This window comes from Acomys minous (assembly GCF_964271855.1).
Source record: "Acomys minous genome assembly, chromosome: 14".
NCBI classification, from domain to species: domain Eukaryota; kingdom Metazoa; phylum Chordata; class Mammalia; order Rodentia; family Muridae; genus Acomys; species Acomys minous.
The window spans coordinates 17,242,195-17,269,285 of record NC_140496.1 but is presented as its reverse complement, the minus strand read 5'-3'; the positions used below and the strand labels follow the sequence as shown (position 1 = coordinate 17,269,285).

The following is a 27,091-nucleotide window of genomic DNA, read 5'->3' as shown; positions in this document are numbered from 1 at the left end:
TACTGTTCTCTGTTGTTGGATGAGGTGGCCTCTGGGTTAGGAGGTGACAAACTCATACAGTGAGCATAATGCTAATATAGAAGTAAGCACCAACCGAGTCCTGTCTGGCTCTGAGAGCTCTGTGTTCCTGGAAGCTGGTACATGTCATGTTACCGTGTGGGGTAGCACGGGCTGTGATTGGTCAGAGAGCAGCTTGGGGAGCAAGGCTGCTGCCCTGGGGGAGATTTTTTTTTCAGGCTAGGAGAGCTGGTAGACTTAGGGTTGGGTGGGGCAATGTGCAGGGTTTATGCTTCAGGATGCTGTCCAAAGGTTATGGGCTGTAGGCCAGGAATTACCCAGACTGAATGGAAGCTGGATGAGTTGCAGTCCTTAGCTTGCCCCACCCAGGATGACAGTTGTACTGGGAGGCTTTTGTTTTTAGTCTTTTCAGGGCTCCTATGAAAAGATGGCATTCTCACCTTGTAGGCAAGGACATAGATCCGAAAGGTCAAATGGCTAATAAGTGGCCAATACCAATGCTAGAGTGTGAATCCAAATTTTGCTAGGTACTTACAGGTTTGGGGAGGCTTTAAGCTTACATGGATAGAGGAGTGATCTTTTTTACTTCAGCTACTCAAGAGACCTGAGGCAGAAGGATCATGTGTTTGAGGCATTCCTAGGCGACTTAGTCTTAATTTTTTTCATAAGCACACATGGGGGTGGGGGCGTGGGAGCTGCTGGTGGTGGTGGTGTCGCACACCTTTATCCCAGCACTTGGGGGTGGGGGGAGCGCAGAAGCAGGCTGACAGGTGGGTTGCTGTGAGTTCAAGGCCAGCCTGGTCTACAGAGCAAGCTCCAGGAGAGCCGAGGGTACGCAGAGAAATCCTTTCTGGAAAACAAACTGTTGACAGTAATGTTCTTGAGGACTGTGTACAGTTTAGACTTTGTTCAAATGTTGACTTCTCCACCCTACTCTCTGGGTCAATCTGGACATTGCATTTGTGATGTTTATTCTAAGCATCTCATGTTTCAAGTTTGTTTAAACATGTCACCATTTGTTTTCTGTGTTGCCAATGAAAACAAACTAGCCAATGCTGGGCAAATGGAGCCAGGAGGAGAAGACCAAGAAGCACCAGGAGGAATGAGCCAGACCTAGGAGATGAGTAAAAAGCAAGTACAAAGTGGGAAATCAGAATGGGAGGAGACTGTCCTAGCACGGAGGTTTAGGATGGAGCAATGATTGATTGCACAGCATTGTGCTGTAGGCTAATAAAATAGATCCTAGTCTCTCTGTGTGGTTATTTGGGTATAGAGCTGGTTAAGGAGTAACCATTGATTTTTCAATAAAATAATAATTCAATATTAAATATTAATAATTTTCCAACACACACACAAGAAGGAAAGAAAAAAAGAGAAAACTCATCCTTGTATATTTTGGGCACAAATGAGTATGGGGCAGAATATAATTTCCATCTCTATCTGCATACTTACAAAATATTTCAGCTGTACCTGCTGGTACATGCTTGTGGTCCTGGGATTTCAGGACTATCCTGGGCTACATAGTGAGTTCTAGGCCAACATGAGACTTTGTTTCAACAACAAAAAGGGTTGTGTGTGATTGGGGTGTACCTAGGTTGATGGAGGATTTGTCTAGCAAGTATAATATCTTAGGTGTCTTAGCCCAAAGAATTTCTGAATACTCAGAAATTCATGAGTATCCTTGGTGACACAGCTAATTCAAGGTCATCTCTGGTACATGAAACCCTATCTCCAATTAAGGTTTTAAAACAATGTTCCTAGCTAGTGTGTTTCTGATTTTTTTTTCCCTTCAAGACAGGGTTTCTCTGTGTAGCCTTGGCTGACCTGGAGTTCTCTCTGTAGACCGGGCGGGCCTAGAACTCACAGAGATCCCCTTGCCTCTGCCTCCCAGAGTGCTAGGATTAAAGGTATGTTCCACTATCCCTGGTTGTTTTTCTGATTCTTGTAGGTTAAAGTTATTTATACAAAGGTGGTAGTTGAACAAGTGTTTCTTGATGCCTGTTGTAATATTTTTATGTGTGGGGTGTGTTGCCTGTATGTCTTTCTGTGTACCACACATGTGCTGCGCTGAGACCATAAGAAGCCGTAAGACCCCAAGGTCCCCTGGAACTGGGGTTACAGAGGATCGTCAACTGTCCTGGGTGCTGGGGACTGAACCCAAGGCCTCTGGCAGAGCAGCCAGTCCTCTTTAGTCAGTTACCTATCTCTCTAGCCTCCTTAAATGTCGATTCTCTATAGGACTATCCTAGATCATACAGGAGGACAGAGGTGATGGGTTAAGTAACACAGTCTCTATGCCTTGAAATTAATATATTTGATTTTTGAGAAAGGGTCTAACTGTAGCCCAGGCTGACCTGGGACTGACTAAGGTTAAGGCTGTAGATTTTATATTTTAAGTGAGCGAGGTAGACACATTAATGGGTTTTGGGGTTTTTTGCTTTTTTTTTTTTTGGTTCCATTGTAGACTCTTAATAAATATGGGCTAGATATTGCTTGTGATTCAAATGAGTTCATATCTCAGGAGGGTAAGGTATGATGGGAAATAAGCTTGGTTTTGAGACCTCTAAATGCTGTTTATGATCACAAGTCTGACCATGGCTTCTTGCAAAAAATGATGAGTAAAGTCTGAAGTGTCATGTAGACATGCCAAAGAGACAGTTAGGCTCTCGGCCTGGAAAAGACATGGTGCACAGAAACAAAAAGGACTGAGGTCAGACCCTCTGAAATATATGGAGAAATAGGTAAACGGGAGAAGGAAATGGAGAGATCCAGAGAGATGGAAGTGAGTTTACAATTACTTACAAGTCACAGTGCTCAGAACAAAGGCAGTGCCCCGCTTTATTTTATTTGTTTCTTTGTTTGGTTTGGTTTGGTTTTTTGAGACAGGGTAGTATCCCCTTTTATTTTATTTTCTAAAAAGATTTATATATTCATTTTTATATATACAGTGCTCTGTCTGCATGTACATCTATAGGCCAGAAGAGGGTATCCAATCACATTATAGATGGTTGTGAGCCACCATGTGGTTGCTGGGAATTGAACTCAGGACCTCTGGAAGAGCAGTCAGTGCTCTTAACCTCTGAGCCATCTCTCCAGCCCTTCCCCTTTTAAAAAAGACTTAACTTACTTTAAAGACTGTAGAGCCCGGTGGCACACACCTGTAATCCCAGCACTCGGGTGACAGAGGCAGAAGAATTGCTGTGAGTTCCAGGCCAGCCTGGTCTACAAAGCAAGTTCAAGACAGCTACAGCCAAGGCTACACAGAGAAATCCTGTCAGAAAAACCAAAACAAAAGTTGTATGTGCGCCTGTGTGTGTGTGTGTGGGTGTGCACATGTGCATGTAGGTGCCTGCATAGCCCAGAAGAGGAAGTGGGATCCCCGGAAGCTGGAGTTACAGTTGCTCGTGAGCCACCAGGCAGGGAGCGCGTGAAAAGAAAGCTTCCTTTTCTCTCCTGAGAGTTTGCACTTGAAGCGGTACAATGTCTGGAGCCCAGCAGCCTTTTCAGAACTATAGGGTGAAAGAAACATCCTATACTCTGAAGATGGCAGAGAAAAAAGGGCACAAGGTCCGTACTGATGCTAGACTCCCACCATGCCCCTGGGCTCATGTTTCCATACATCTCATTATCAACTACTTTATTTCTATGCGTAAAGGGGCTCAGAATTGAAACCAGGTCGTTAGACACACTAAGTAGGCTTCCTACTACTAAGGCACAACTATAGTTACATAATCGTTATCAGAATCTCAATCTCTCTCTGTCCCCGCCCCTTTCTCTCCGAATTAAGACAACCTCAAAGGCCTAGGTGCAAGCTCTTAGCTCACTTCAGTCTCCCAAATACCTGGAACTGAGGCCACTTGCCACTACCTCCCAACTCTCTTTTTCTTTTTTTCCCTTCCTTGCTTCATTTTTCTTCCTTCCTTCCTTTTTTTCTTTCTTTCTTTTTTTTTTTTGGTTTTGGTTTTGGTTTTTAAGACAGGGTTTCTCTTGTAGTCCTGGCTGTCTTAGACTCACTTTGTAGACCAGGCTGGCTTCCAACTCACAGAGATCCGCCTGCCTCTGCCTCCCCAGTGCTGGAATCACAGCTGTGCACTACCATGCCTGAGTCCCCCCTCCCATTTTTTCCCCCTTCTCTTCTTGAGACAGAATCTCACTATGTAGCCCAGGCTGGTCTTGAACTTGCAGCAATCTTTCTGCCTTGTCTGGCTTGTAGGCTATCTTGTTGCAGCAGCTCACTGTGGTTCGGGCTGAAAGGTTGTGTCTCCTAAGCAAGCATCCTGAAAGCCAAGCACTTAAAAACAACAGTCAGGGCTGGAGAGATGGCTCAGAGGTTAAGAGCGCTGACTGCTCTTCCAGAGGTCCTGAGTTCAGTTCCCAGCAATCACATGGTCGCTCACAACCATCTATAATGTGATCTGATGCCCTCTCTGGCCTAAGGTGGACATGCAGGCAGAACATTGTATACATAATAATAAATAAATAAATCTTTAAAAAAAACAAAACAAAAAAAACCAACAGTCAAAGCCAGGCGGTGGTGGCGCACGCCTTTAATCCTAGCACTTGGTGGGCAGAGGCAGATGGATCGCTGTGAGTTCGAGGCCAGCCTGGTCTACCAAGTGAGTTCAGGACAGTCAAGGCTACACAGAGAAACCCTGTCTCAAACCCCCCGACACACACACACACACACAAAACCCACCCAATAGTCAATAGCAATTTTTTTTGGTTTTTAGCAGGGTTTCTCGGTGTAGCGTTGATTGTCCTGGACCTCACTCTAGACCAGGCTGGCCTTGAACTGAGAGATCTGCCTGCCTCTGCCTCCCAAGTGCTGGGATTAAAGGCTTGCGCCACCACACCCGGCCCCAAGAGCTGGTTTAGCTGTTAAGAGCACTTGCTGATTTTCCAGAGGACCTGAGTTTGGTTCCCAGAAACCATATCTGGTAGCTTTCAACCATCTGTAACTCCAATCTCAGGGCATCTGACTCCTCCTCCTCCTGGCAGCCCTGGGCACCTGTTTGCATGTGCATATAGCCACATACATATACATATATACACATAATGCAATCTTTTTAAAAATGAAAATCAATACAGTGGAATATGGTGGTATAAGAAAGCTCAGGGAAGCCAGACAGTGATGGTGCATGCCTTTAATCCTAGGTAGAAGCAGATGGATCTCTGAGTTTGAGGCCAGTCTAGTCTACAGAGTGAGTTCCAGGACAGCTAGGACTACACAGAGAAAACCTGTCTTGGAAAAACAAAACAAAACAAAACAAAAAATCGCAAACGAAAAAAATAACAAGGGGCCTGGAGAGATGGCTCAGTAGTTAAGAACACTTGTGGCTCTTTCAGAAGATCTAGGTTCAGCCAGGCAGGCGGTGGCTCTAATTCTGGCACTCGGGAGGCAGAGGCAGGCAGATCGCTGTGAGTTCCAGGCCAGCCTGGTCTACAGAGCGAGTTCCAGGACAGCCAAGGCTACACAGAGAAACTCTGACTCAAAAAAACAAAAAACAACAACAAAAAACTGGGTTCCGTTCCCAGCACCTACATGTCAGCTCACAACTATCTGTAACTCCAGTTTTAATGGATCTGATGCCCTTTCCTGGCCTCCACAGGCACCAGGCAACAACATGCAAGCAAAACACTCACACAGGTAAAATAACAGTGAAGTGGCTCAGCAGGTAAAAGTGTTTGCTGCCAGGCCCTGATGACCCAACTGTCATCTTCAGGACCCACCTTGTAAAAGAAGAAATCCAATTCGTTTCTAGTTCTCTGACATTCACACTTCTGCTGTGACACACACACACACACACACACACACACACACACACACACACACACGTAAGTGTAATTTAGAACAAAACCAAACCATGGGCCAGCAAGACGGCCTTACTGACTTAAAGCATTTGCCCTTAATCCTACGGACATCAGATTGTTTGGAGCTGGAGTTACAGATAGCTCCGAGCCACCATGTAGACCCTGGGAATGGAATCTAGGTCCTTCAGAAGGGCAGCCAGTGCTCAAAATTGCTGAACCATCTCCCCAGCCCCAAGAAGACTCTGAGGTTCATAACCCATCCTGGTTTACCGTCTTCAGGAGGAGGCTTTAGACCACACCTCCTCGAGCAGTGTGGGAGTGGATGGTTAGAGCTCCACCGCGCCCCGCCCATCCTCTGTGCCTTACTTTGACATTTCTTGATTGTGCCTGCCAAGAAGGTTGCAGGCTGTGTTCAGCCGTGCTCATCTGAGGCCGTACTAGCGTGTGTTTCATTATGTTATTTCCGTGCCTGGCCCTCCTGGGATCTGACGGGGATGGGCTTTGGAGACACTGTAGCCTGCCTATAGTGCCTGCTGTCCCCTTCTGAGCAGCCTTTGCACATTTACCACTGTGCTGGTGAGGGCCTCCTTTGGCCTTTCGTTTTTAATTTTGCTCTATGGGAGCCTCCTCTGACCATGCATTTCCTAACTATCAAAAAGCTGGGGGGCCAGGCATGGTGGTGCACGCCTTTAACCCCAGCACTTGAGAGGCAGAGGCAGGTGGATCTATGTGAGTTTGAGGCCAGCCTGGTCAAAAAATTGAGTCCTGGTCAGCCAGGGTACAAGAGAAACCCTTGTCTTGGGGGGTGGGAGGAAGCCAGGGGAAGAGAGAAGGTAGGTCCATCCACTCTTAAAGGCCTGACCTTCTGCTTCAACCTCCTGGGGGGCGGGGCTACTTTCTCTGTTTAGTCTTAGCAGGCTGAGATTGGCTAAGTCTCATGGAAATGATTATTATTACACAGTCTTCCCAAGCTTACAAAATCTGTGGCCTCCAACCTCTTTTTTTTTTCTTTTTTTTTTCTGGACTCCCTTTGTAGAGTTGGGATTAAAAGCATGTGCCACCATGCCTGGCTTCAACCCTCTTTTTAAAACAAAACAAAACATTTATTTATTTATTTTTTATGTGTATAGTTGTTTTGCCTGCATGGGTATCTGTGCACGGGTGCCAGATCATGGAATTAGAGACAGGTGTGAGCCGCCATTTGGGTCCTCTGGAAGAACAGTCAGTGCTCCCAACCACCAAGTTATCTCTCCAGCCCTCAACCCTCTTACAAAGCCATAGCAATGAAAAAGTTCAGCATGGAGGTGCATGCCTACAATTCCAGCAATTGTGGAGCCGAGCAAAGAGGACTGCCTCAAGTTCCAGGCCAGCCAGAGCTACATAGTGAGACACTGTCCTCTCACACGCCACCATATGTAACTCACCCACTTGAAGTATATGTTTAAAACTCCCCCCCCCATGTGTTTATTTGTTTGTGGCATGGGGAGGGGGAGCACACTGGTGGGGATCAGAGAGCAACCAACTTGTGGGAAGTTAGTTCACCTGGTCCTGTGACTCCAATGGTCAGTCTTGGTGTGAGCATTTTCACCTGTTCAGCCCTTTCCTGGCCCAGTGTCCTAATGCCTTTATAGCCCAGCCTGGCCTTGAACTCTTTTAGTGTTGGGGTCACAGGTATGAACCACCACGTGTAGTTCCAAAGTAATTCCTCTTTTGTTTGTTTGTTTTGTTTTTTGTTTTTCGAAACGGGGTCTCTCTGTGTAGCCCTGGCTGTCCCGGACTAGCTTTGTAGACCAGGCTGGCCTCCAACTCACAGCAATCCACCTGCCTCTGCCTCCCAAGTGCTGGGATTAAAGGTGTGCGCCACCACGCCCAGCTCCAAAGTAATTTCTAAGGCCCAGAAACTGTCTAAAATAAAACACTACCCATATCAGTTTTTACTGTCAAGTGGGAAAGAAGGAAACTGCATCTAAATCCACGTGATTCTCCCTGTACTGTTGAGGCTCTTTTCCTGAGAAAGCAGGTTGTCCCAGACAGCCCCCCTTCCCCCCGCCCGCCGCCCCCCCCCCAGCCATTCATGAAGCACTTAGTTAAACCAACCCTGAAGAGGTACAGTGGGGTTTGTACTCATAGTTCAGCAAGCATCATGGGCAACGCATTCTCCTGGATCTTGGATGGTCGATTGAAGCCCATGGCATAGACTCCTTGGAGAAGCTGTGGTTTCCTGGGAGGAAAGGCAGAGGTGAGATGGGTATTGACATTGTTTATTTTTTTAGACAGGATCTCACTATGTAGCTCCCTATGTAGCCCAGGCTGGCCTGGACTTACTACTGTAGACCCTGGTGGCCTCAAACTCACAGAGTTTTATCAATAAAGACTTGGGAGCCAGATGCTGTGGTGAAAGCCTGCTGGTTCAGAGAGGCAGAGAAAGCACCCAGCTGACATTACTACTCATTTGATGGCTCAAAAAGAAAAGGACCTTCTCCTTCTCCATGATGACTTAAAAAGCCTTCAAACCGAATCTTCCTCCTTTCTGCTTCCTGGACGTCTCTCTGTCCTCTCATTCTCGATGGTTTCGCCCCATGTTCACTCCCTGTCAAGGGGTGGCTTGCTCTGCTCTTGACCTATGGTTGACTTTATTTAATCTCATTTACAGAGATCTCTTAGATTAAAGGTGTGTGCCAGGGCTGAGCCACACCACAACTAGAAACAGGTTTTTCTAGTATGGAATCTCAGGGTTCACAGTGTGATCAAATATCCTGTAACAGTGTATGCCATCACATCTGGCTTTGTTTCCCTCTCTCTCTCTCTCTCTGTGATTTTATTTTGTTTTATTTAAATGTTTATTTATTTATTATTGTGTGTAGAGTGTTCTTCCTGCATTTATACCTGCAGGCCAGAAGAGGGCATCAGATCACATTGCAGATGGTTGTAAACCACCATGTGGTTGCTGGGAATTGAACTCAGGACCTTTAGAAGAACAGGCAGCACTCTTAACCACTGAGCCATCTCTCTAGCCCGTGTGTGTGTTTAATACAAGGTTTCTCTGTGTAGCCTTGCCTATCCTGGAACTTGCTCTGTACACTAGGCTGGTCTCAAACTCACAGAGATCCACCTGCCTCTGCCTCCTGAGGGCTGGGGATCAAAGGTGTCTGCCACAACGCCAAGCTAGGGAGTCGTTTCTTTTCTGCTACTATGTGAGTCCCAGGGATATTCAGGTCAGTAGGCACGGCAGAAAGTACCTCCCCAGGCCTTGCTCCTCTTTGGTGGCTCACAGGCTTCTCCTAGCACTCTGGCTTTTCTCGGGGTTTGGAATTCGACCAGCTCTCAGAGCGTACTGCCATAAGGTCATGGCCTTCAGCAAGTACTTTCACATCTATAAGCGTCGTTTTCCCGATCTAGGATAGTGTCTTCTCTATTGTATCCTGCTAATACCAGTCCTTGGTGGCTCTGGGGTTTAGCTTCACTGAAGAAATTTGAGTCTGATTACAAACTGAGGGTCATGGAGTTTTGTTTGTTTTGGTTTTGTTGTTGTTGTTGTTGTTGTTGTTGTTTTTTGAGCCAGAGTCTCTGTGTAGCCTTGCCTGTCCTGGATTCACTTTGTAGGCTTTGTAGGATCTGCCTGGCTCTGTCTCCTGAGTGCTGGGATCAGAGGTGTACGCCACCACGCCTGGCACGTTTTCTTTTCTTTTTTTTTTTTTTTAATTTTTTTTATTTTTTTTGTTTTTTGAGGACAGGGTTTCCCTGTGTAGCCTTGGCTGTCCTGGACTCACTTTGTAAACCAGGCTGGCCTTGAACTCGCATCGATCCTCCTGCCTCTGCCTCCCGAGTGCTAGGATTAAAGGTGTGCACCACCACGCCCAGCTGTTTTCTTTTCTTTTTAAAAGATCTGTTTATTTATATTTTATGTGTATGGGTGTTTTGTCTATGTGTATGACTGTATATACTTCTCCAGAAATGGAGTTACAGATGATTGTGAGCTGCCCTGTGGCTGGTGGGACCTGGACCCGGGGTTTCTGGGAAAGCATCCAGGACTATTAACCACTGAGCCATCTCTCTAGCTGTCTCTTTTCATTGTTCCTTGTGTGTGAGATGAGGGTGGGGGACACATGGGACTCACATGAGATCAGAAGGAGACAGCATTGTAGAGACAAGTCTCTCCTTTAAGTGGCTTCCGGGGATTGGACAAAGACTGCGTAAGCACTTTACACACTGAACCATCTTACTGGTTCTTTTGGTTTTGTTTGCACTTTGAGGCAGAGTCTCAGATCTCTTGACCACTGCTGTTTCCTACTGGGGTTGCGGGCTGATGTCCTGGCGGCCACCTTTTTGACACAGACCCTAACACTTCGCCTAGAATGCCTGGCTGGAGCAGTCAACAAGGAAGGGGTGGGGATGAAGACCCTGGCTCACGTGAGACCGTACTCTGGCTGCTGGCTAGATTTAAAGAAGTGCCTTAAGAGGCACCCTTAGCGTGGATTCAGGCTCCTTTCTCTCAGGCCAGCACTCAAACAGCTCGCCTGGAGACCTCCACTACCTCCACTAGTCCCTGCTGTCTGCTGGGACAGCAGGGATCCTGGAGCTGTTGGGAAAACTTTGAGATTGTTTTGTCCGTAATACACAGATGAAGGCAACTGCGGGGGGGGGGGGGGGGGGACGACATGAGGTGGTTGTTCCGAGGCCAGAAACCCCGTCTCCTCACATGTTTTCCCTGTGCATCAGAGCAGGAAGGATTGTTTATGGTTCACTGACCCAATCAGAAATGTTGCCTGTACAGTCCACACCTGAGAGATCAGGAACAAGTTCCTGTCAGCTTCCCATGGGCACTCAAAGTTCCTGTGCCATTATTCTCAGGCCTGGAGATTCCTCTGGGCCAATTTCTCCTCAGTTTTGCCGGAAAGTAACTACCCAGAGCTGGATAAGGCTTTCTAAACTGAGTGTGTCAGCCCTTGCGGTCGGACCCAGGGGAAATTAACTCATTCCTTGTTTGTTCTCAAGCTAATTAGTGAAGGTGCTGTGCTAACTCGGGAGTTAGGCAAGGTGATGCTATGTGTGAACAGTCTGAGGAGTGAGGCCTTTCCTCTGTCTACCTGTTTGTTAAGGGGCATCTCCTTTACTGCTGGCTTTGTGCCCTCTGAGGCCATGGGTGGGGCTTGTGTGTGTGTGTGTGTGTGTGTGTGTGTGTGTGTGTGTGTGTGTGTGTGTGAGAGAGAGAGAGAGAGAGAGAGAACGCAAGCATGTGTGTTTGTTCAGGTTCCGGCTGTCTATCTGCGTGTTTTTTTTCCCCTTTTCAGGGTCATGCTGTGCGCCTGACAGGTGAGGAAGAGACCGCCAGGGGATCACTGCTGGCAGGAGCCAAGGACAAGGCAGCCTCGCCCCCAGAAGCAGGGGTGGGCAGGACAGCTGCCCTGCCGAGGCCAGCAGTTCCAGGCAGGAGACTGGAGCCCTGGTGAGGAGCTCTGCACAAGCTCTGCTGACCCACATGGCTTAGATGCAGCACCTTGCTGAGCAGCAGCTGTTCCTAGCTCCAGAGGACCCCACGGCAGGAGAGGATGCTTTGTGCTTTGTGATCTCCTGTGCACCTGCAGCTGGGGCTGCAATCACCAGGAGAAAGGACCAGCACCTCTAATGGGAAGCAGTAGGCCAGAAGCTACAGAGCCGGAGGGTCCTGGTTTTTACAGCAGCTTCCTGACGCCCATAAAGATCATTGGTTTTCTTCCCGGCCTCAGGTCAGGCTCCTCTCCCTTGGCCAAGAAGTTGGGCCAGGAGGGCCTGCAAGTGCGAAGAGGTCTCGTGCATGGGATGCAGGCCCCCTGAAGCCGGAGTGTTCTCCTCTGCGATCAGAGTTGCAGGGTTTCCCCGCTGCGGGGGACGAGGGGCTGCCTCAGCATCTGCTCATGAGCCACAAGGGCCCCGACTGCTCCAGACTGGACCTTTTCAAGCCACCAAAGAGGCGGGTTCCCGGAGCTGGCGGCCGGCACTCACAAGGAACTCGAAGGCTGGGATGGACTGACCTCTGCCTTGACAGGGTGGCAGGAGAAGCAGAGCCTTTGTGGCCCAGCTAGTGACTGAGTAGACCTAATGAAGCCCTAAGAGGAGGCTCCAGTGGCTCAGGGACGGGGGGAGGGAGGGGGGCTACTCCTGCAGACCTGCTTTCTTCCTTTTACCGAGGGAGGGCGTGGCAAAAGGCCCCTGCCACACCTCGTGCCCCTATGCCCTTTACACGTGCTGCCAAAACAAGCAGGCTGCGCCGTGGCTGGCCCCACAGTGGGCTGGGAAAGGACTGGCCACGGTGACAGCTGCCCCGTGGCCAGCACAATGAAGTGCTCCCTTCGGGTCTGGTTCCTCTCTATGGCCTTCCTGCTGGTGTTCATTATGTCCCTGCTCTTCACCTACTCACACCACAGCATGGCTGCCTTGCCCTACCTAGACTCGGGGACCCTGGGCGGAACACACCGGGTGAAGCTGGTGCCAGGCTACTCGGGACTGCAGCGCCTTGGCAAGGAGGGGCTTTCGGGGAAAAGTTGTGCCTGCAGTCGCTGCATGGGTGATGCCGGTACCTCTGACTGGTTTGATAGCCACTTTGACAGTAACATCTCGCCTGTCTGGACCAGGGACAACATGTATCTCCCCCCGGATGTCCAGAGGTGGTGGATGGTAAGAACTGCGGCCCCTCCTGCTTCCCTTTCGCTGCCCGCTTCCCGGAACTGGTCGTCTTTATTTTGGAGCTGCTCTGACAGCCCCATTATGGACGTAGGCTGTCTTGTCCTATGATTCCCAGTGCCCTGACAGTGCAGGAAGCCCGTCTGTTCTGAGCTGCGTCCCTGGATCGCAGGTTGCCGACAGGCAGGACAAGCTGACTTGGAAGGAGAGAGAACTAGTATTATAGGAGTCCAGTGTAGAGGCGCCCCCCTCCCCCTCCCCCAATGCCCTCGGCCCAGGTAGGCAGCACACGTGGCATCAGCAGGGCCTCATGCTACTCCCTCCAACTTCTTATTTTTCCAAAATAAGCATGTGTGTGTGTGTGTGTGTGTGTATGTATACATGTATGATGTAGTAGGGGATGTGCGGGAACGACAGGGCACATGTGGAGATCGGAGGACAACTTTGTGGTGTTTGCTTCTTCCTTTTGGTGGGTCCCACGGATTGAACTCAGATTGCTAGCCAGGCTTGTGCCACAAGCACCTTTCCTCACTGGGTCCTCTTACCTGCCGTCCTCCAGCCTCTTATCAGACTCTAGGAGCCAGATCTGTGTGTGCAGCATATGTACATGCTTTTGGAAATGTTCTTATTTTAGTATGTGAATGGATGTTCTGTGTGCATGTATGTGCACCACTTGTATACCTGGTACCCTCAGAGGCCAGAAAAAGATTTTTGAGCCTCTGGAGTCGGAGTTACAGACAGTTGAGAGCCAGTATGTGGGTGCTGGGAATTGAACCCAGGGCTTCTGAAAGAGCAGCTAGTGTTCTTCCTGGCTGAACCATCTCCCCAGTCCTTGTGTATGCTCTGTGTGTGTGTGTGTGTGTGTGTGTGTGTGTGTGTGTGTGTGTGTGTGTGTATGCCAGAGGTTGTGGGGTATCTGACTCAGGTGCTGGCTACCTTATTTTTGTTGTTGTGGGGTGTTGTTTTGTTTTTGTTTTGAGACACAGTCTTAATATGTAGCTCTGGCTATCCTGGAACTTAATCTAGACCAGGCTGGCCTCAAACCCACAGAGCTCTGCCTGCCTCTGCCTCCCATGTGTAAGGATTAAGGCGTATACCACTACACTGGCTGTTTTGCCTTGCTTTTTGAGATAGGGTCTCGCTGAATCTAGAAGCCGATGATTTGGCTAAGCTAGCTGATTAATGAGGTTCTAGACACCGGCCTATCTGCATACCGCTGGCACTGGGTTACAGAAATACACTGCCCCATCTGGCTGTTTGTTTGGTTTTTTGGTTTTTTGAGACAGGGTTTCTCTAGGTAGCCTTGGTTGCCCTGGAACTCACTCTGTAGACCAGGCTGGCCTTGAATGTAGAGATCCCCTGGCCTCTGTCTTCCGGGTACTGAGATTAAAGGCCTGCACCACCACTGTCCTGCCCACCTGACTTTTACATAGGTGCTGGGGAATCTAAACTCAGGTCTTCCTTGCTTGCAAGGCAAGTACTTTTTACTGAGCCTTTTCTCCTTAGCCTAGACATAATGGATTTTGTTTGGTTTTGTTTTTTCGAGACAGGGTATCCTTGGCTGTCCTGGACTCACTTCGTAGACCAGGCTGGCCTAGAACTCAGCAGCGATCCGCCTGCCTCTGCCCCTTGAGTGCCCGGTGAAATAATAGACTTTAATACTGAATATCCTCATTGGTAAATGTTGGCTCAGAGTGATTATAAACACATCAAGAGGCCTTTTTGGTTCTTTCTAGTTGCTGGAAAAGACCACTCTGGTTGGGAGAAAGCACTGTAAGAGGAGGGACACTGGAGCCTCAGAAGGGCCTGTAACAGGTCCACTCCTATTTTCCTAGGTCCCAAGACCTTTTCACTTTCATGTCTTCTACCCTGCCCTGTCATCTCTAGAGCATCATTTCCCAGGGCCATCTGGTTGCCTCCTGGGCCAAGAATGGACTCTGTAGGCTGCCGGCTTTCCCTGGCAGGGAGAGGCAGTTCCTGGTCCCTGCCCCTCCAGCCAGGACAGGAGCAAGATGACTCTTCTCTCATTTTTCATGGATGTGAGGACGTATGTATCCAGGTTTATGAAGGCAGCTGTCCAGACCCTACTTCCTGGGCCAGACTGTTAGAGTCCTCCAGACTAGTGTCTGTGGAGCAGGGGTCTGGAGCACCCACAGGCCCTTCCTGTAGCAGAGTCCTGCCTGTCACTCAACGCTACAATCTTTGTTTTATAAAGAAAATCAAGGTTTAGAAAGTGCTCCGTGTCTACCTGCCGTCATAGTCTCAGCAGTGGCCTCTGAGCAGGGGTGGGTTCCCAGGGGAGAAGACAGGCCTCTGGTCACAGGAATGGAACTGAGAGGCTGTTTAGGCACTATGTTCCTCAAACCACACATCTTCCTGTTCCCCACAGCCTCCCCTTTTTGCCATAAAGTTGAGAATTCTTGTCTCAGAGCCAAGCTTCTGCTCCAGAAAGGTCTCTGGTTCCCTGAGCATTTCCTGCTTGTCCAGGAACCCACTGTGCTGTTACTGCTGAGGGTCAAAGCCAGGGCCTGAGCCCTACTAGGCAAGTACTCCATCCCAGAGCTTGTTCTCTCTGCCCTCTGTGCACAGCTTTGCTGTGTGTGTGTGTGTGTGTGTGTGTGTGTGTGTGTGTAGTCATGTGCACATCACACCACATGTGTGGAGGTCAGAGTCAATTCAACTGATGGGTCCTAGGACTTGAATGCTGGTCATCAGGCATGCAGAAAGTGCCTTCCTTCACCTCCTGGGACATCTCAATGGCCAATGGATTTTTTTTTCTTCTTTTTTTTTTTTTTTGGTAGGCATGGGATGTTTTGTTTGCTGCGCACCCCACCTCCTTTGCTCCTGTATGTCAGCTACCTGGCCCCACTGAGCACTGAACTCTGGCAGGCTATAGTGATATACATCTGCCATCCCAGCACTTAGGAGGCTGAGGAAACAGAAACACTGTGTTCAGGGTCCAGCCAGTGTTACATAGCAGGCTCAAAGCCAGCCTGGACTACGTGCTGAAACCTTTTTCTCTAACAAAACTCAATACTTAGGAGGTGGAAACAGGATTAGGAGTTCAAAGATAACCTCAGCTACATGGAGTCTTTCTTGATCATTAGCAGTTTAGATACCAGCTCTTGATAAGGTGCAGGGTGGACCAGTTTTATTCCATCCATCTGGCTCTGAAAGAACTTTTTGTTTTTGTTTTGTTTTTCAAGACAGGGTTTCTCTGTGTAGCCTTGGCTGTCCCAGACTCACTTTGTAGACCAGGCTGGCCTTGAACTCACAGTGATCTGCCTGCCTCTGCCTCCCAAGTGCTGGGATTAAAGGCGTGCGTGACCACACCTGGCTCTGAACAAACTCTTGTACCTCCCCGTGCTTCCCAGAGGTTCATTGTGGCTGTAGAGAAGTCCCACAGGGGTTCCCCTGGAGACATATTGGAAAGACCCCTGAAGGACCCTCCAAAATGCCTCAAATAGCACTTTGACACCCCACCCCCACCCCAAGCCTCTCTGGAGCATTGGAGGAGCCCACGACTGGCAGGGCACTGGGCACTGGGCTCTTAATAGTGAGAGTGACTAGGAATCAAGACTTTGCAGCTATGGAGAGAGGAGAAGTTCCTCTGTGCTTAGGGAGGGGACTCCCAGACAGCCCTGGGCAAGGAGGTCTGTGTGGCTCTGTGGGGAAGTTTGAAGGGGTGAGAGTCTCCATCCTCATAGCCGTCTCCCCTGCCCAGATGCTGCAACCCCAATTCAAGTCACACAACACCAACGAGGTCCTGGAGAAGCTGTTCCAGATTGTGCCTGGTGAGAACCCCTACCGTTTCCGGGATCCCCAACAGTGCCGCCGCTGTGCTGTGGTGGGCAACTCAGGCAACCTTCGGGGCTCTGGCTATGGGCAAGAAGTGGACAGCCACAACTTTATCATGAGGTGAGTTCTTCTGGAACCAGGCAGGGGGCGAGGAAGGCAATCCATGAAGCATCCTTGTCTCTTTGGGTTTTGTTTGCTTTTAACATTATTTAGTTTGGGCATACTAGAGGACAGCTTGTACAAATCCCTTCACCAATGAGTCCTGCAAGTTTAACTCAGATTTTCAGGTTTGGTGGTAAGCTCTTTTACCCACTGGTCCATCTTGCCAGTCTTCTTTGTTTTTTCCTGTGAGGGTTCAAGTACAGTTGCCCAGTGTGCCAAGGGATGTAGCACCCAGAGGCTTCAGTTGATAGTCTTGGTCCCGCCACAGCTTTTCAAGGTTGAGTGTGAAGGAAATACTCAAAATATAAATTTTGGGAGCTGGAGATGAAGCTCAGTGGTTAAGAACATGGCAGCTCAAAGTCATCTGACTGGTTCCAGGGGACCTAACACTGTCTTTTGACCTCTATGGGCATAGGACATAGCTATTATACATACATACCTGCAGGCAAAACATTTATACATATAACGTACATACATACACACACAACACACATATATACATACATACACATACATATATATTACATATATACACACACATATAAACACACATATATATATATTATACACATATAATACACACACACACATATTATTCTCTCTCTCCTCTGCACCCCCCCCCTCCTGGAAACTTGATCTATAGACCTGACTAGCCTTGAATTCAGAGACCCACCTGCTTCTGCTTCCCAAGTGCTGGAATTAAAGGCATGTGCTGCCACCACCTGGTGACAGGAAGTATTCCTGTCACTGTCCTTGCAGTACACTAAATTAACTTTAAAAGAGGGTGAGGTGGACATGGTTGCACACATACATGGTTTGTTTGTTTTTCAAGACACGGTTTCTCTGTATAGCCCTGGCTGTCCTGGACTTGCTTTGTAGACTAGGCTGGCCTCGAACTCACAGAGATCCACCTGCCTCTGCCTCCCAAGTTGAGATGTTTTTCTAAGCCAGAAACTTACTATGGCACCCTAGGCTGGCCTTGGACTTGGGATCTTTAAGCCTCAGCTTCCAGAGAGCTAAGATAAAAAGATTCTCACTGTCAACTTCTAGCCTCCGCGTGCACAGGTGATTAAATACACATACACACACATACACACACACACACACACACACACACACGAATAAATAAGTAAATAATTTTAAAAAAAGTCAGGTTTTTACTAAACATCTCCTAAGATGAGCATTGCGGAAAGGCTATATTTCCCTGGAGGCAGAAGGCCTTTGTCTTAGAAACTGTTGCTGTCTCCATAGCAACAGCAACACAGCAATGTGTCTCTGAGGTTTCTCATAAATTTTTTTGCAAGCCCTTCCTCCCGATGAGAACTAGTGAAGGATGGAGAATACTGAGCTCCACCCAGAGCTCCAGAGCCACCAGCATTACCCTCGTCTGCCAGTTCTGGCACTGTGAAGGGCAGGAAGCTGGGGGAGGGATTCTGTTGAGCTTAGAGAGCTAGGCTTCCATTGCTCCCCGTCAGCCCTGGGGCTCGTGGAAAGCCCAAGGAAACCTCCCAGATGCCTGAGTACCTGCTTCTCTGGCCAACCCCATCATTGGGTTCCTCGCTGATGATTGGGAAGCCCCAGGGTCAAGCCTGTAGATCCTAAGGTCGTGGCTACTTCTTACACGAGGTGTCCTAGCTCAGATGCATCCAGGGCTTCTCCTGCACATGAGGCAGTGGGCCCTAGACTTGCTTTGTAGAAGGGGTGGCCCAAATGGTAGTTTGCTGTCTGTGTTCTGTATAAAGAGCCAGATGGCAGTATTGGCAGCCGCTTGCAGACCTCTCCTGATGTGGAACCAGAAGCGAAGTCTTCCATCCCTGAGACAGGGAGAGCCGTGAAAGACAGGTGCACCTTGCTCTCGGGCCTCTCGCCTCCAGCTGCCTCCTCCTGTAAATTCACTGACGGATCAGCTGATGACCCCACCTGGAACTGAGCATTTCTCGCCTCTCCTAGCCAGCTGATCCATCCAGCTCCTAGCATGGTCTGGTGATGGGAGGCATGATGTGAGCATGAGTGAAAGGAACGAGACGGCCAGACACTGTGCCCCTGAGGAACGTACAATCCGCCCTGCCCGCTGAAGGCAGGAGGAAACAGCAGAGGTGCCCTGTGGCACAAGAAGTCTAAACTCGCCCAGATAATGGTGCTGGCCACTCTGACAGGGGGCATCTGTACTGATTTCATAGAGCTGACTTGAAAGCTGGGGAGGCACATGGAGACTGTTTCTCCCTCCTGGATCCTGTGCCATAGTGAAGGGGCAGAGCATCTGGCCACCCTGCTGTGGTGGTAATGATGCTGCAAGTGCTCCTTCCACAGGGGACAGAAAGGCCCTCGTAAACAGCAGAAAACAAGACAGCAGGCTCGTGCTTGGAGCCATTTCACCTGTGATGTGAGATGTTGACCAGTTTGAGAGGTGGAAGCAGGAGGTTGGGGGTTCAAGGCCAACTTTAGGTACTTAGCAAATTTAAGGCCAGTCTGGGCTGTGTGAGATCCTGCCTCAAAAAAAGAACAAAGGAATCAGAATTTCCCACCCCTTGGGTGTGTTACTGAATAGTGTTGGGTTGTTCCCAGCATGTAGAATTTACTGCATTCTAATACCCAGGTGGCATTGGGCTGATGCATGAATACACAGTTGTTCCCTTCAGTTCTTCGATTATGGCATAGCCTTATCTTTACTTAAGCAACTATTGTTGAGCCAAAGTGCACATCATTTGTACATTAAAATCCTTTTTTCTTGAGACAGATGTCACTCTCTAGCTCAGAATGGCCTCACATGTGTGGCAATCCTCCCGCCTCAGCTTCTTGAATGATGGAAGTATACGCATGAGCCATCATGTCCAGCTTCCATTTTAATTTTTGGTGCGTGCCAAGTTATCCTCTCAAACACATGTACCACTTTCCTTGGTAGTTCCCTTCTCATCTCATCCTCTTTCCTTCTTCAGGATGAACCAGGCACCAACTGTGGGCTTTGAGAAGGATGTTGGCAGCCGGACAACCCACCATTTCATGTACCCCGAGAGTGCCAAGAACCTGCCTGCCAATGTCAGCTTCGTGTTGGTACCCTTCAAGGCCCTGGACCTCATGTGGATTGCCAGCGCCCTCTCCACGGGACAGATCCGATTGTGAGCCTCTTTGCTGGCGGGGTGGAGTATGAGTGGCAGGAGTTGCACTGGGGAGGGCTCTTCTCTGACTCCAGAATATTCTCTCATTGAGTTAGTGAGGAAAGAGAGCTCAAACGGGTGAGGTTGCTAAGGGCAGAGCTCTTCTGTGTGTCTCTTCCTACATGGTGGTACTTAGTATACGGGTAGCAAATCTGGATTGTCCAGTTCGGACTAGGCTCTTTTCTTCCTGAACTGTGGGGCTCTTTTTCTGATAACTGTCTTTGGGGGTCATAATTCTATCACAGCTGGGAACCTTGGGCAATCCATTTCACTGAGGGTTGGTTCTTACTGTTGTGATTTTAGTTTTTTGATTTTTAGTTTTTGAGACAAGCTCTTGATAAGCTGCTAAAGCCAGCCTTAAACTTGCTCTGCAGCTGTGGGTGGTGGTGCTTACACTCAGGGAGCCTGGTCTACAGAGCAAGTCCAGGACAGCCAAGGCTACACAGGGATCAAAGGCGTGCGCCACGACGCCCGGCTTGAGAACCCATTCTTGCAAGTTGTCCTATGACATGCATAGCATGACATGTTAGGGCATTTGTGCACCCCCACACACAAATAATAAATGTAATAAAAACTGAAAAAGTAACATAAAAATCAATAACATCTTGATGAATTGGAATGCTGTAAACATGACAATTAATTTTAGAATGTCTTTATGTTCTAAATGTCTTTGATCTAGTAATGTCCCCAGTAACCAAATTGTTTTTTACCCTGTCCCCAGCCCTAAACAACCTTGCCTGCCTCTTCTTGTACTTTTATGTGTGGCTAAGTATTATAAAAAGCACAGTTTTTGGATGGAACTAGAAATGATCATACTGAGTGAGCTAATAACCCAGAAGCAGAAAGACTCACATGGTATATACTCATTTATAATTGGGCACTAGCCCCAAAGGCATGTCCCATGAAAGTCTTCACTTACCAGGAGATTGGGATAGATGTGAGGACATCCTACTGGGACTCTAGAGAAATACAGGAGGTGGGGAAATAGAAGGATCCAGAGGGTCCTAGAAACCTACAAGAAGAACATCATGATGGGTGGATCAGGGCCCAGGGGAGTCTGCTCAAACTGTTGCACTAACCAAGGACAATACAAGTAGTAAACATCGAACCCTTACTCTGATCTACCCAATGGACGGCACGTTCTCCACAGTTATGTGGAGAGCGGGGACTGACTCTGACATGAACTCTGGCCCCATATTTGACCACCTCCCATTGGTGGGGAGACCTGGTAGCACTCAAAGAAAGAATAAGCAGGCTACCAAGATGAGACTTGATAGCCTATGACCATATAGTGGGGGAGGAGGTCCCCTCGGTCATAGACCTAGGGGAGGGGAATAGGGTAAAAGTGGGAGGGAGGGAGGAACGGGAGGATACAAGTGATGGGATAACAATTGAGTTGTAATCTGAATAAATTAAATAAATAAAAAAATAAAGTGAAAAAACAAAACAAAACACAGTTTTGGCCAGGCGTGGTGGCGCACACCTTCAATCCCAGCACTTGGGAGGCAGAGGCAGGCAGATTGCTGTGAGTTTGAGGCCAGCTTGGTCTACAAAGTAAGTCTGGGACAGTCAAGGCTACACAGAGAAACCCTGTCTCAAAAAACCAAAACCAAAACCAAAAACCAAAAAATAACACACATTCCCCCCCCCCCCCCCCCCAGTTTTGAGCCCGGCATGGTAGCCCATAGCCCATGCCTTTAATCTCAAGCACTGAGGAGGCAGAGGCAGGCAGATCACTGTGAGTTTGAGGCCAGCCTGGTCTACAAAGCGAGTCTAGGATAGCCAAGCTACACAGAGAAACCCTGTCTCGATAAAACAAAAACAAAAACAAACCACAGTTTTAACCTTTTCTTCCCCTTTCTTTCTTTCTTCCTTTTTTTTTTTTTTTTTTTTTTTTTGAGACAGGGTTTCTCTGTGTAGCCTTAGCTGTCCTGGACTCACTTTGTAGACCAGGCTGGCCTCGAACTCACAGTGATCTGCCTGCCTCTGCCTCCTCAGTGCTGGGATTAAAGGCGTGCACCACCATGCCCAGCTTTTTTTTTTTTTAAGATTTATTTATTATGTATACAGTGTTCTGACTGCATGTGTGCCTGCAGCCTAGAAGAAAGCATCAGATCACATTATAGATGGTTGTGAACCATCATGTGATTGCTGGGAATTGAACTCAGGACCTCTGGAGGAACAATCAGTGCCCTTAACCTCTGAGCCATCTCTCCAGCCCCAACACACCCAGCTTTTTAACCCTTTCTTTCTTTCTTTCTTTCTTTCTTTCTTTCTTTCTTTCTTTCTTTCTTTCTTTCTTTCTTTCTTTCTTTCGAGACAGGGTTTCTCTGTGTAGCCTTGGCTGTCCTGGACTTGCTTTGTAGACCAGGCTGGCCTCGAACTCACAGCGATCCACCTGCCTCTGCCTCCCAAGTGCTGGGATTAAAGGCATGTGCCACCACGCCCAGCTTTAATCGTTTCTTATGTGTGCAGTTCAATAATGTCAATGCTTATCCAAAACGTGCATTACTACAAAAGAGGCTGCACACATTACTCCTTACTCCATCTCTACCCACCCCTGCTCACATGTGCGCCATAGTGTGGGTGATTTACTGCTCTAGGCACCTGATGAAAGTGGACTCATTGTATTTGCTCTTTGTGTCTAACTCCCCTTAACATAGTGTCCTCCAGATTCATTCTTGTAGTGCATGCCTCATATTTTGTTTTTCTACTTATGGATTGTTTTCACTTATTGGCTGTTGTCACCATTTTTTTTTCTCTAGTCATATGATACTTTATATTACTCTGTTTTTGGTGCTGGGGATCGAACCCAGGACTTTGACTATATTAGGCAAGTGCTAAACCACTGGTGTACATACATATGTGTAGACATATACATTAAAAATAAAACTGAGGGAGCTGGAGAGATGGCTCAGTGGTTAAGAGTACTGACTGCAGCTGGGCACCTTTAATCCTAGCACTTGAGAGGCAGAGGCAGGTGGATCTCCCTGAGTTTGAGGCCAGCCTGGTCTACAGAGTGAGTCCCAGGAAAGCCAAAGCTAACACAGAGAAACCCTGCCCCAAAAAACAAAAAACAAAACCAAGAGTACTGACTACTCTTCTAGAGGACCCAGGTTCAATTCCCAGCACCCACATGGCAGCTCACAATTGTCTGTAACTCCAAGATCTGACACCCTCACACAGACTTACATGCAGGTAAAACACCAGTGTACATAAAATAAATGAATCTTTTTTTTTTCTTTCTTTCGAGTTCTGCCTCCCGAGTGCTGGGATTAAAGGCGTGTGCCACCACTGCCAGGCTAAAATAAATAAATCTTTAAAAAAAAAAAAAAAGTAAGAAGGCTAAAGGTAGTTTAGTACTGCCTTACCCCTAATGGATTGCTCAGCTTGCTTTCTTATAGAACCCAGGACCACCAGCCCAGGGTGACTCTACCATCAATGGCTGGGCCCTCTTAATCAATCAATCACTTATTAAGAAAATACCCTACAGGCTTGCCTACAGCTGGATCTTATGGAAACATTTTGTCAACCGAGGCTTGTGCCTCTTCGACTGTGTCAAACTGACGTAAAAACTAGCCAGCACACACGGTGAGTTTGAGCTGGTCAGCTAATCCAGAAGTAGAGTTTCCCCAGCAGACAACTCGGAGAAGAAAGGTTCAAGTCCCTAGGCTTGACTATCCCACTGAAGGCTTCTGACAAGGTCCTGCAGTGACAGACATATGATGACAACAGATGAGTCTAGAACTCACGACATTGTCGCCATTTGCTCATAAGAAGACGACGACGTGTTGCCGGGTGTTATGAGCCAGCTGAAAGGTTTTCTTTTCTGTCTCCTTGCAGCACTTACGCCCCAGTGAAATCCTTCCTTCGAGTGGACAAAGAAAAGGTGAGTTCTCCCCCCTTGCTCTTGTGACCCCACCCACCATCATGGAAATCATGCTGGCTTACTCCAGGTGTGCCTGGTCTTGAGGCTCAGGAGTGGCATAGGGCCTTTCCAAGACCATTGTAGTCTGCGCCTGCTGGGACGCCCTACTCCAGCTGACCACAGGAACCTAGGAAAACCCATGTGCGGCACTACTGAGGAACTGCTAGGAGCTGTGCAGAGCCTGGCCCAAGCTGTTCTACCTCCAAACCCTTCATGTGCCCCCCACTCTCCTTGCAGGTCCAGATTTACAACCCAGCCTTCTTCAAGTACATCCATGACAGGTGGACAGAGCATCATGGGCGCTACCCTTCCACGGGAATGCTGGTGCTCTTCTTTGCACTACATGTGTGTGATGAGGTAGGCAGTCGGCGCCAGGCTAGAGGGGCAGTCGCAGAACCCATAAACAGAGGAAGCCCTTCCCCCATCTTAGCAGTGGCCCTAGGGAAGTCGCTTTTCTTAGAAGCAATGTGGATTAGGTCTTTTCATACCTGTGCTGTAAGTAGTGTATTTGCATTTCCCAGTCTTTATTACCTTTTACACTTAACTAACAAAATTACTTCATTAGAAAGGGAAATTTAGGGCTAGAGAGATGGCTCAGAGGTTACGAGCATTGGCTGCTCTTAACTGGGTTCAGTTCCCAGTACCCATATAGTGGCTCATAACTTTCTGAAACTCCTGTTCCAGGATACAACATCCTCACACAAATATATGTGCAGGCAAAACACCAATGCACATTAAAAACAAACAACAAGAAGGCAGCCTTATAGCTGGGTCTTGGTGGCTATGGGGAGATTGAGACAGGACCATTTGAGGGCAACCGGGGCCACACAAGAACCTCCCTTTCGTAGAAAAGCAAAACACAAATGAGAAAGAGACAGAAGAGGCTACAGTCTCATCTGGGCCAGGGTCCTTATGCCAAGCCTGGGTGTCCCCCACCATGGTCCCCGACTCCTGGTGACCTCTGTGCCACCCTCCTCACAGGTGAACGTGTATGGGTTCGGGGCTGACAGCCGAGGCAACTGGCACCACTACTGGGAGAACAACCGTTACGCGGGCGAGTTCCGGAAGACAGGAGTGCATGATGCCGATTTCGAAGCCCATATCATTGACATGCTGGCCAAGGCCAGCAAAATCGAGGTCTACCGAGGCAACTGAGCAGCTCAAGGCGCCATCTGGACTAGTCACGTCTCGGACCGGTAGGAGCCGGTTGCCGCCCACCAATCAGACTGCGCCGTCCCCAGCAACCAGTCAGGGCTGCAGTTGGGCGGAGCTTCTCTTTCTTAGCCAATCATGCGACTCAAGGAGAACTTCCGGCACCACCGTCCCCACCAATCATGGCCTTGGGATGCGGCGGGCCTCGATTCCCTTCCCCTCCCCCTGCTTTGGATAAGAGTTTCTTTTCCGCCTTTTAAGAGGCGGGGCTGGGGCTGGGCAGGAGCGCCTTGGACTACTTGTTTCCAGCTTAGGCCTGGATGGGTGAGTGAAGCCCACCAAAGAAATGTGGTTGCGGTGAGACCCTCTCCAGGGCATTCCGTGGCTCATCAGGTAGTCGGGGATTGCATTCACTCCCAGTTGGGTGAACCTCCCCTAGTGTCAGGAAGGGGTTGGAAACTCCACCGAGTCACATGCAAGGTGCTTCTCTCACATGTGCCCTCACTCCTACTTTCCCCACCACCACCTCAGCGTCTGTCCTTAGGCCCTGGACCTCCTTTCCAGCTCATCTGTTGATCTAGAGACAAAATGAGGCCACAGGGACCCTGCTGCCCTCGCACTCACACCACAGCCCATGTCTTTAGCCCTAAGGCAAGAGCAGCATGGTGGATAGCAGGTTGGAAAGGAGAGAACAGCTGCCTATGCATGTATCTTTTCTTTAACTGTCACCCCAAAGAGGAGCAGGCAGCCTCTTGCTTGGGGGTAGGATTTGCTTTGGACTCATACTTTAGTTACCCTGAAGCTGCCAGGGATGGCTGCCCAACCAAGATTGCTTGACAATTCTTTGCAGGCCTCGCAGATGGCTTGGAGCTTTGCTGGGGAGGCGGCTTGGTGGCTGCCATGCATGCCTCCTCCTGTCCGCATCTTTACCCTGCTTACTCGCCCGTTCTAACTCGCTTTCCAGCTCCTAAAGGGCTGGTAAGTCAAGAATCAGGGGCTACGACGGGAAGCTACTGCATGACTTGACCGGGTTTATTAGGAGAAAGGGCTTCAGTGAAACGTCTCAGGCCACAGAAAGCACTCCCTCTTTCCTCCAGTGTCCACATAATATTTCCCATTCTTAATGAGTTGACATTACCAAGCAGCCTCCTCGTTGGGGGACAGTCACCCACAAGGTGGCATGTTAGAGGGTTGGGATGAGGCAAGTACCCCAAAAACTAACACATTGAGAACTTTGTTGGAGTCTGTTCCTTCCTAGTTCCTTCTGGAGAAGTGGGGTACACCGAGTGGGAGTAGAAGACCTAAGAGCTTCTAACTGTCTTGCCGAGTCAGGGCACCAGCCATTCTGTTCTTGCCTGTCTCATCTCTGCTCTCAAGAAGCTGCTGTGATGAGAAGCTGAAAAACAATGCAACTATGCCAAACAGTATTGAGAAGAATAATTTATTTCTCTCTCCTTTGTCCCTTTGTTTTGTTTAAACCATTAATCCTCATTCTAGAAGAGGTAGGTCCCAGCACCCAAGTCTTTTGTTCTATAGTTATTTAAACATTCAAAAAAGTTTTTTCTTCCCTTTCTTTTTCTGAATTAAAAAGAACAAACCCCACAGAGTCACTCATCTGTTCCGAACTGTGCCATTGTAAGTGTATCTGAGAAGGTGAGGATGTTGGGGAGAACAAAGCAGCTCTGATTCCGTCTTAAAAGTGAGGAGCCTACTTCATGGGCTCTGCTCCTGAGTTATTATGATTTAAAAATCAACTTTCTGTGCCAGGTATGGTGGCATGTGCAGTTGGGAGGCTGAGGCAGGAAGGTAAGTTAAAGGCTAGCCTCGGCTATATGGCAAGTTTGAAGCTAACCTGGGATACATGAGACCTTTTCTGAAAAGGAGAGAAAGTGAGCAAGAATACATTCCTGGCTCATCTGAAATGGCCTTTTATAAGTTCATCTCAGCATGCATAAAGCTGTCCTTTCCTGGCTCTAGGGGAGTTCTCTCTGGAGTTCTGTCTTTGACATTTTTTCTGCTGACCACATTACACAAGGCCCACCTCTTGCTGCCAGTGCACCAAGGCACTGCACAGAAATGGTTCCCTAGAAGAGCTGGGGCAGATCGGCCTTGCTCAGCTCTGCTTCTAAGGAAGGACGAATGCTTATAGAAACTTCAGTAAGGTAACAGGAAAACTGGGGGGGGGGGGGGGGAATGTTGGGTCCATACCTTAAATCACTCACTAAAATAGGTGTCAAATGCATCTCAGAACTAAAATTTAAAATCCCTACATTTAAGAGCATGTTTTTTAAAAAAAGATTATGTATACATAATATATTCTGCCTGCATATACACCTGCACGCCAGAAGAGAGCACCAGATATTATAGATGGTTATGAGCCATCTCCCCAGCCTGTTAAGTTTTTTCA

The 27,091-nt window shown here is 48.4% G+C and overlaps 1 protein-coding gene across 3 annotated transcripts in view; it reads left to right on the top strand.

The window, feature by feature from the left end:
• ST3GAL2 (ST3 beta-galactoside alpha-2,3-sialyltransferase 2) overlaps positions 1-26,286 on the top strand; it is a 53,109-nt gene extending 26,823 nt beyond the window's left edge. For all 3 annotated transcript variants that reach the window (XM_084756690.1, XM_084756689.1, XM_084756688.1), the window contains 6 exons: positions 11,121-12,483; positions 16,214-16,407; positions 19,386-19,565; positions 23,448-23,493; positions 23,770-23,889; positions 24,514-26,286. In XM_084756690.1, coding sequence (XP_084612816.1) covers positions 12,145-12,483; positions 16,214-16,407; positions 19,386-19,565; positions 23,448-23,493; positions 23,770-23,889; positions 24,514-24,687 — 1,053 coding nt within the window. In that variant the 5' untranslated portion in view covers positions 11,121-12,144 and the 3' untranslated portion in view covers positions 24,688-26,286. The remainder of the gene's footprint in view (positions 1-11,120; positions 12,484-16,213; positions 16,408-19,385; positions 19,566-23,447; positions 23,494-23,769; positions 23,890-24,513) is intronic.
• Positions 26,287-27,091: the final 805 nt, after the last annotated feature.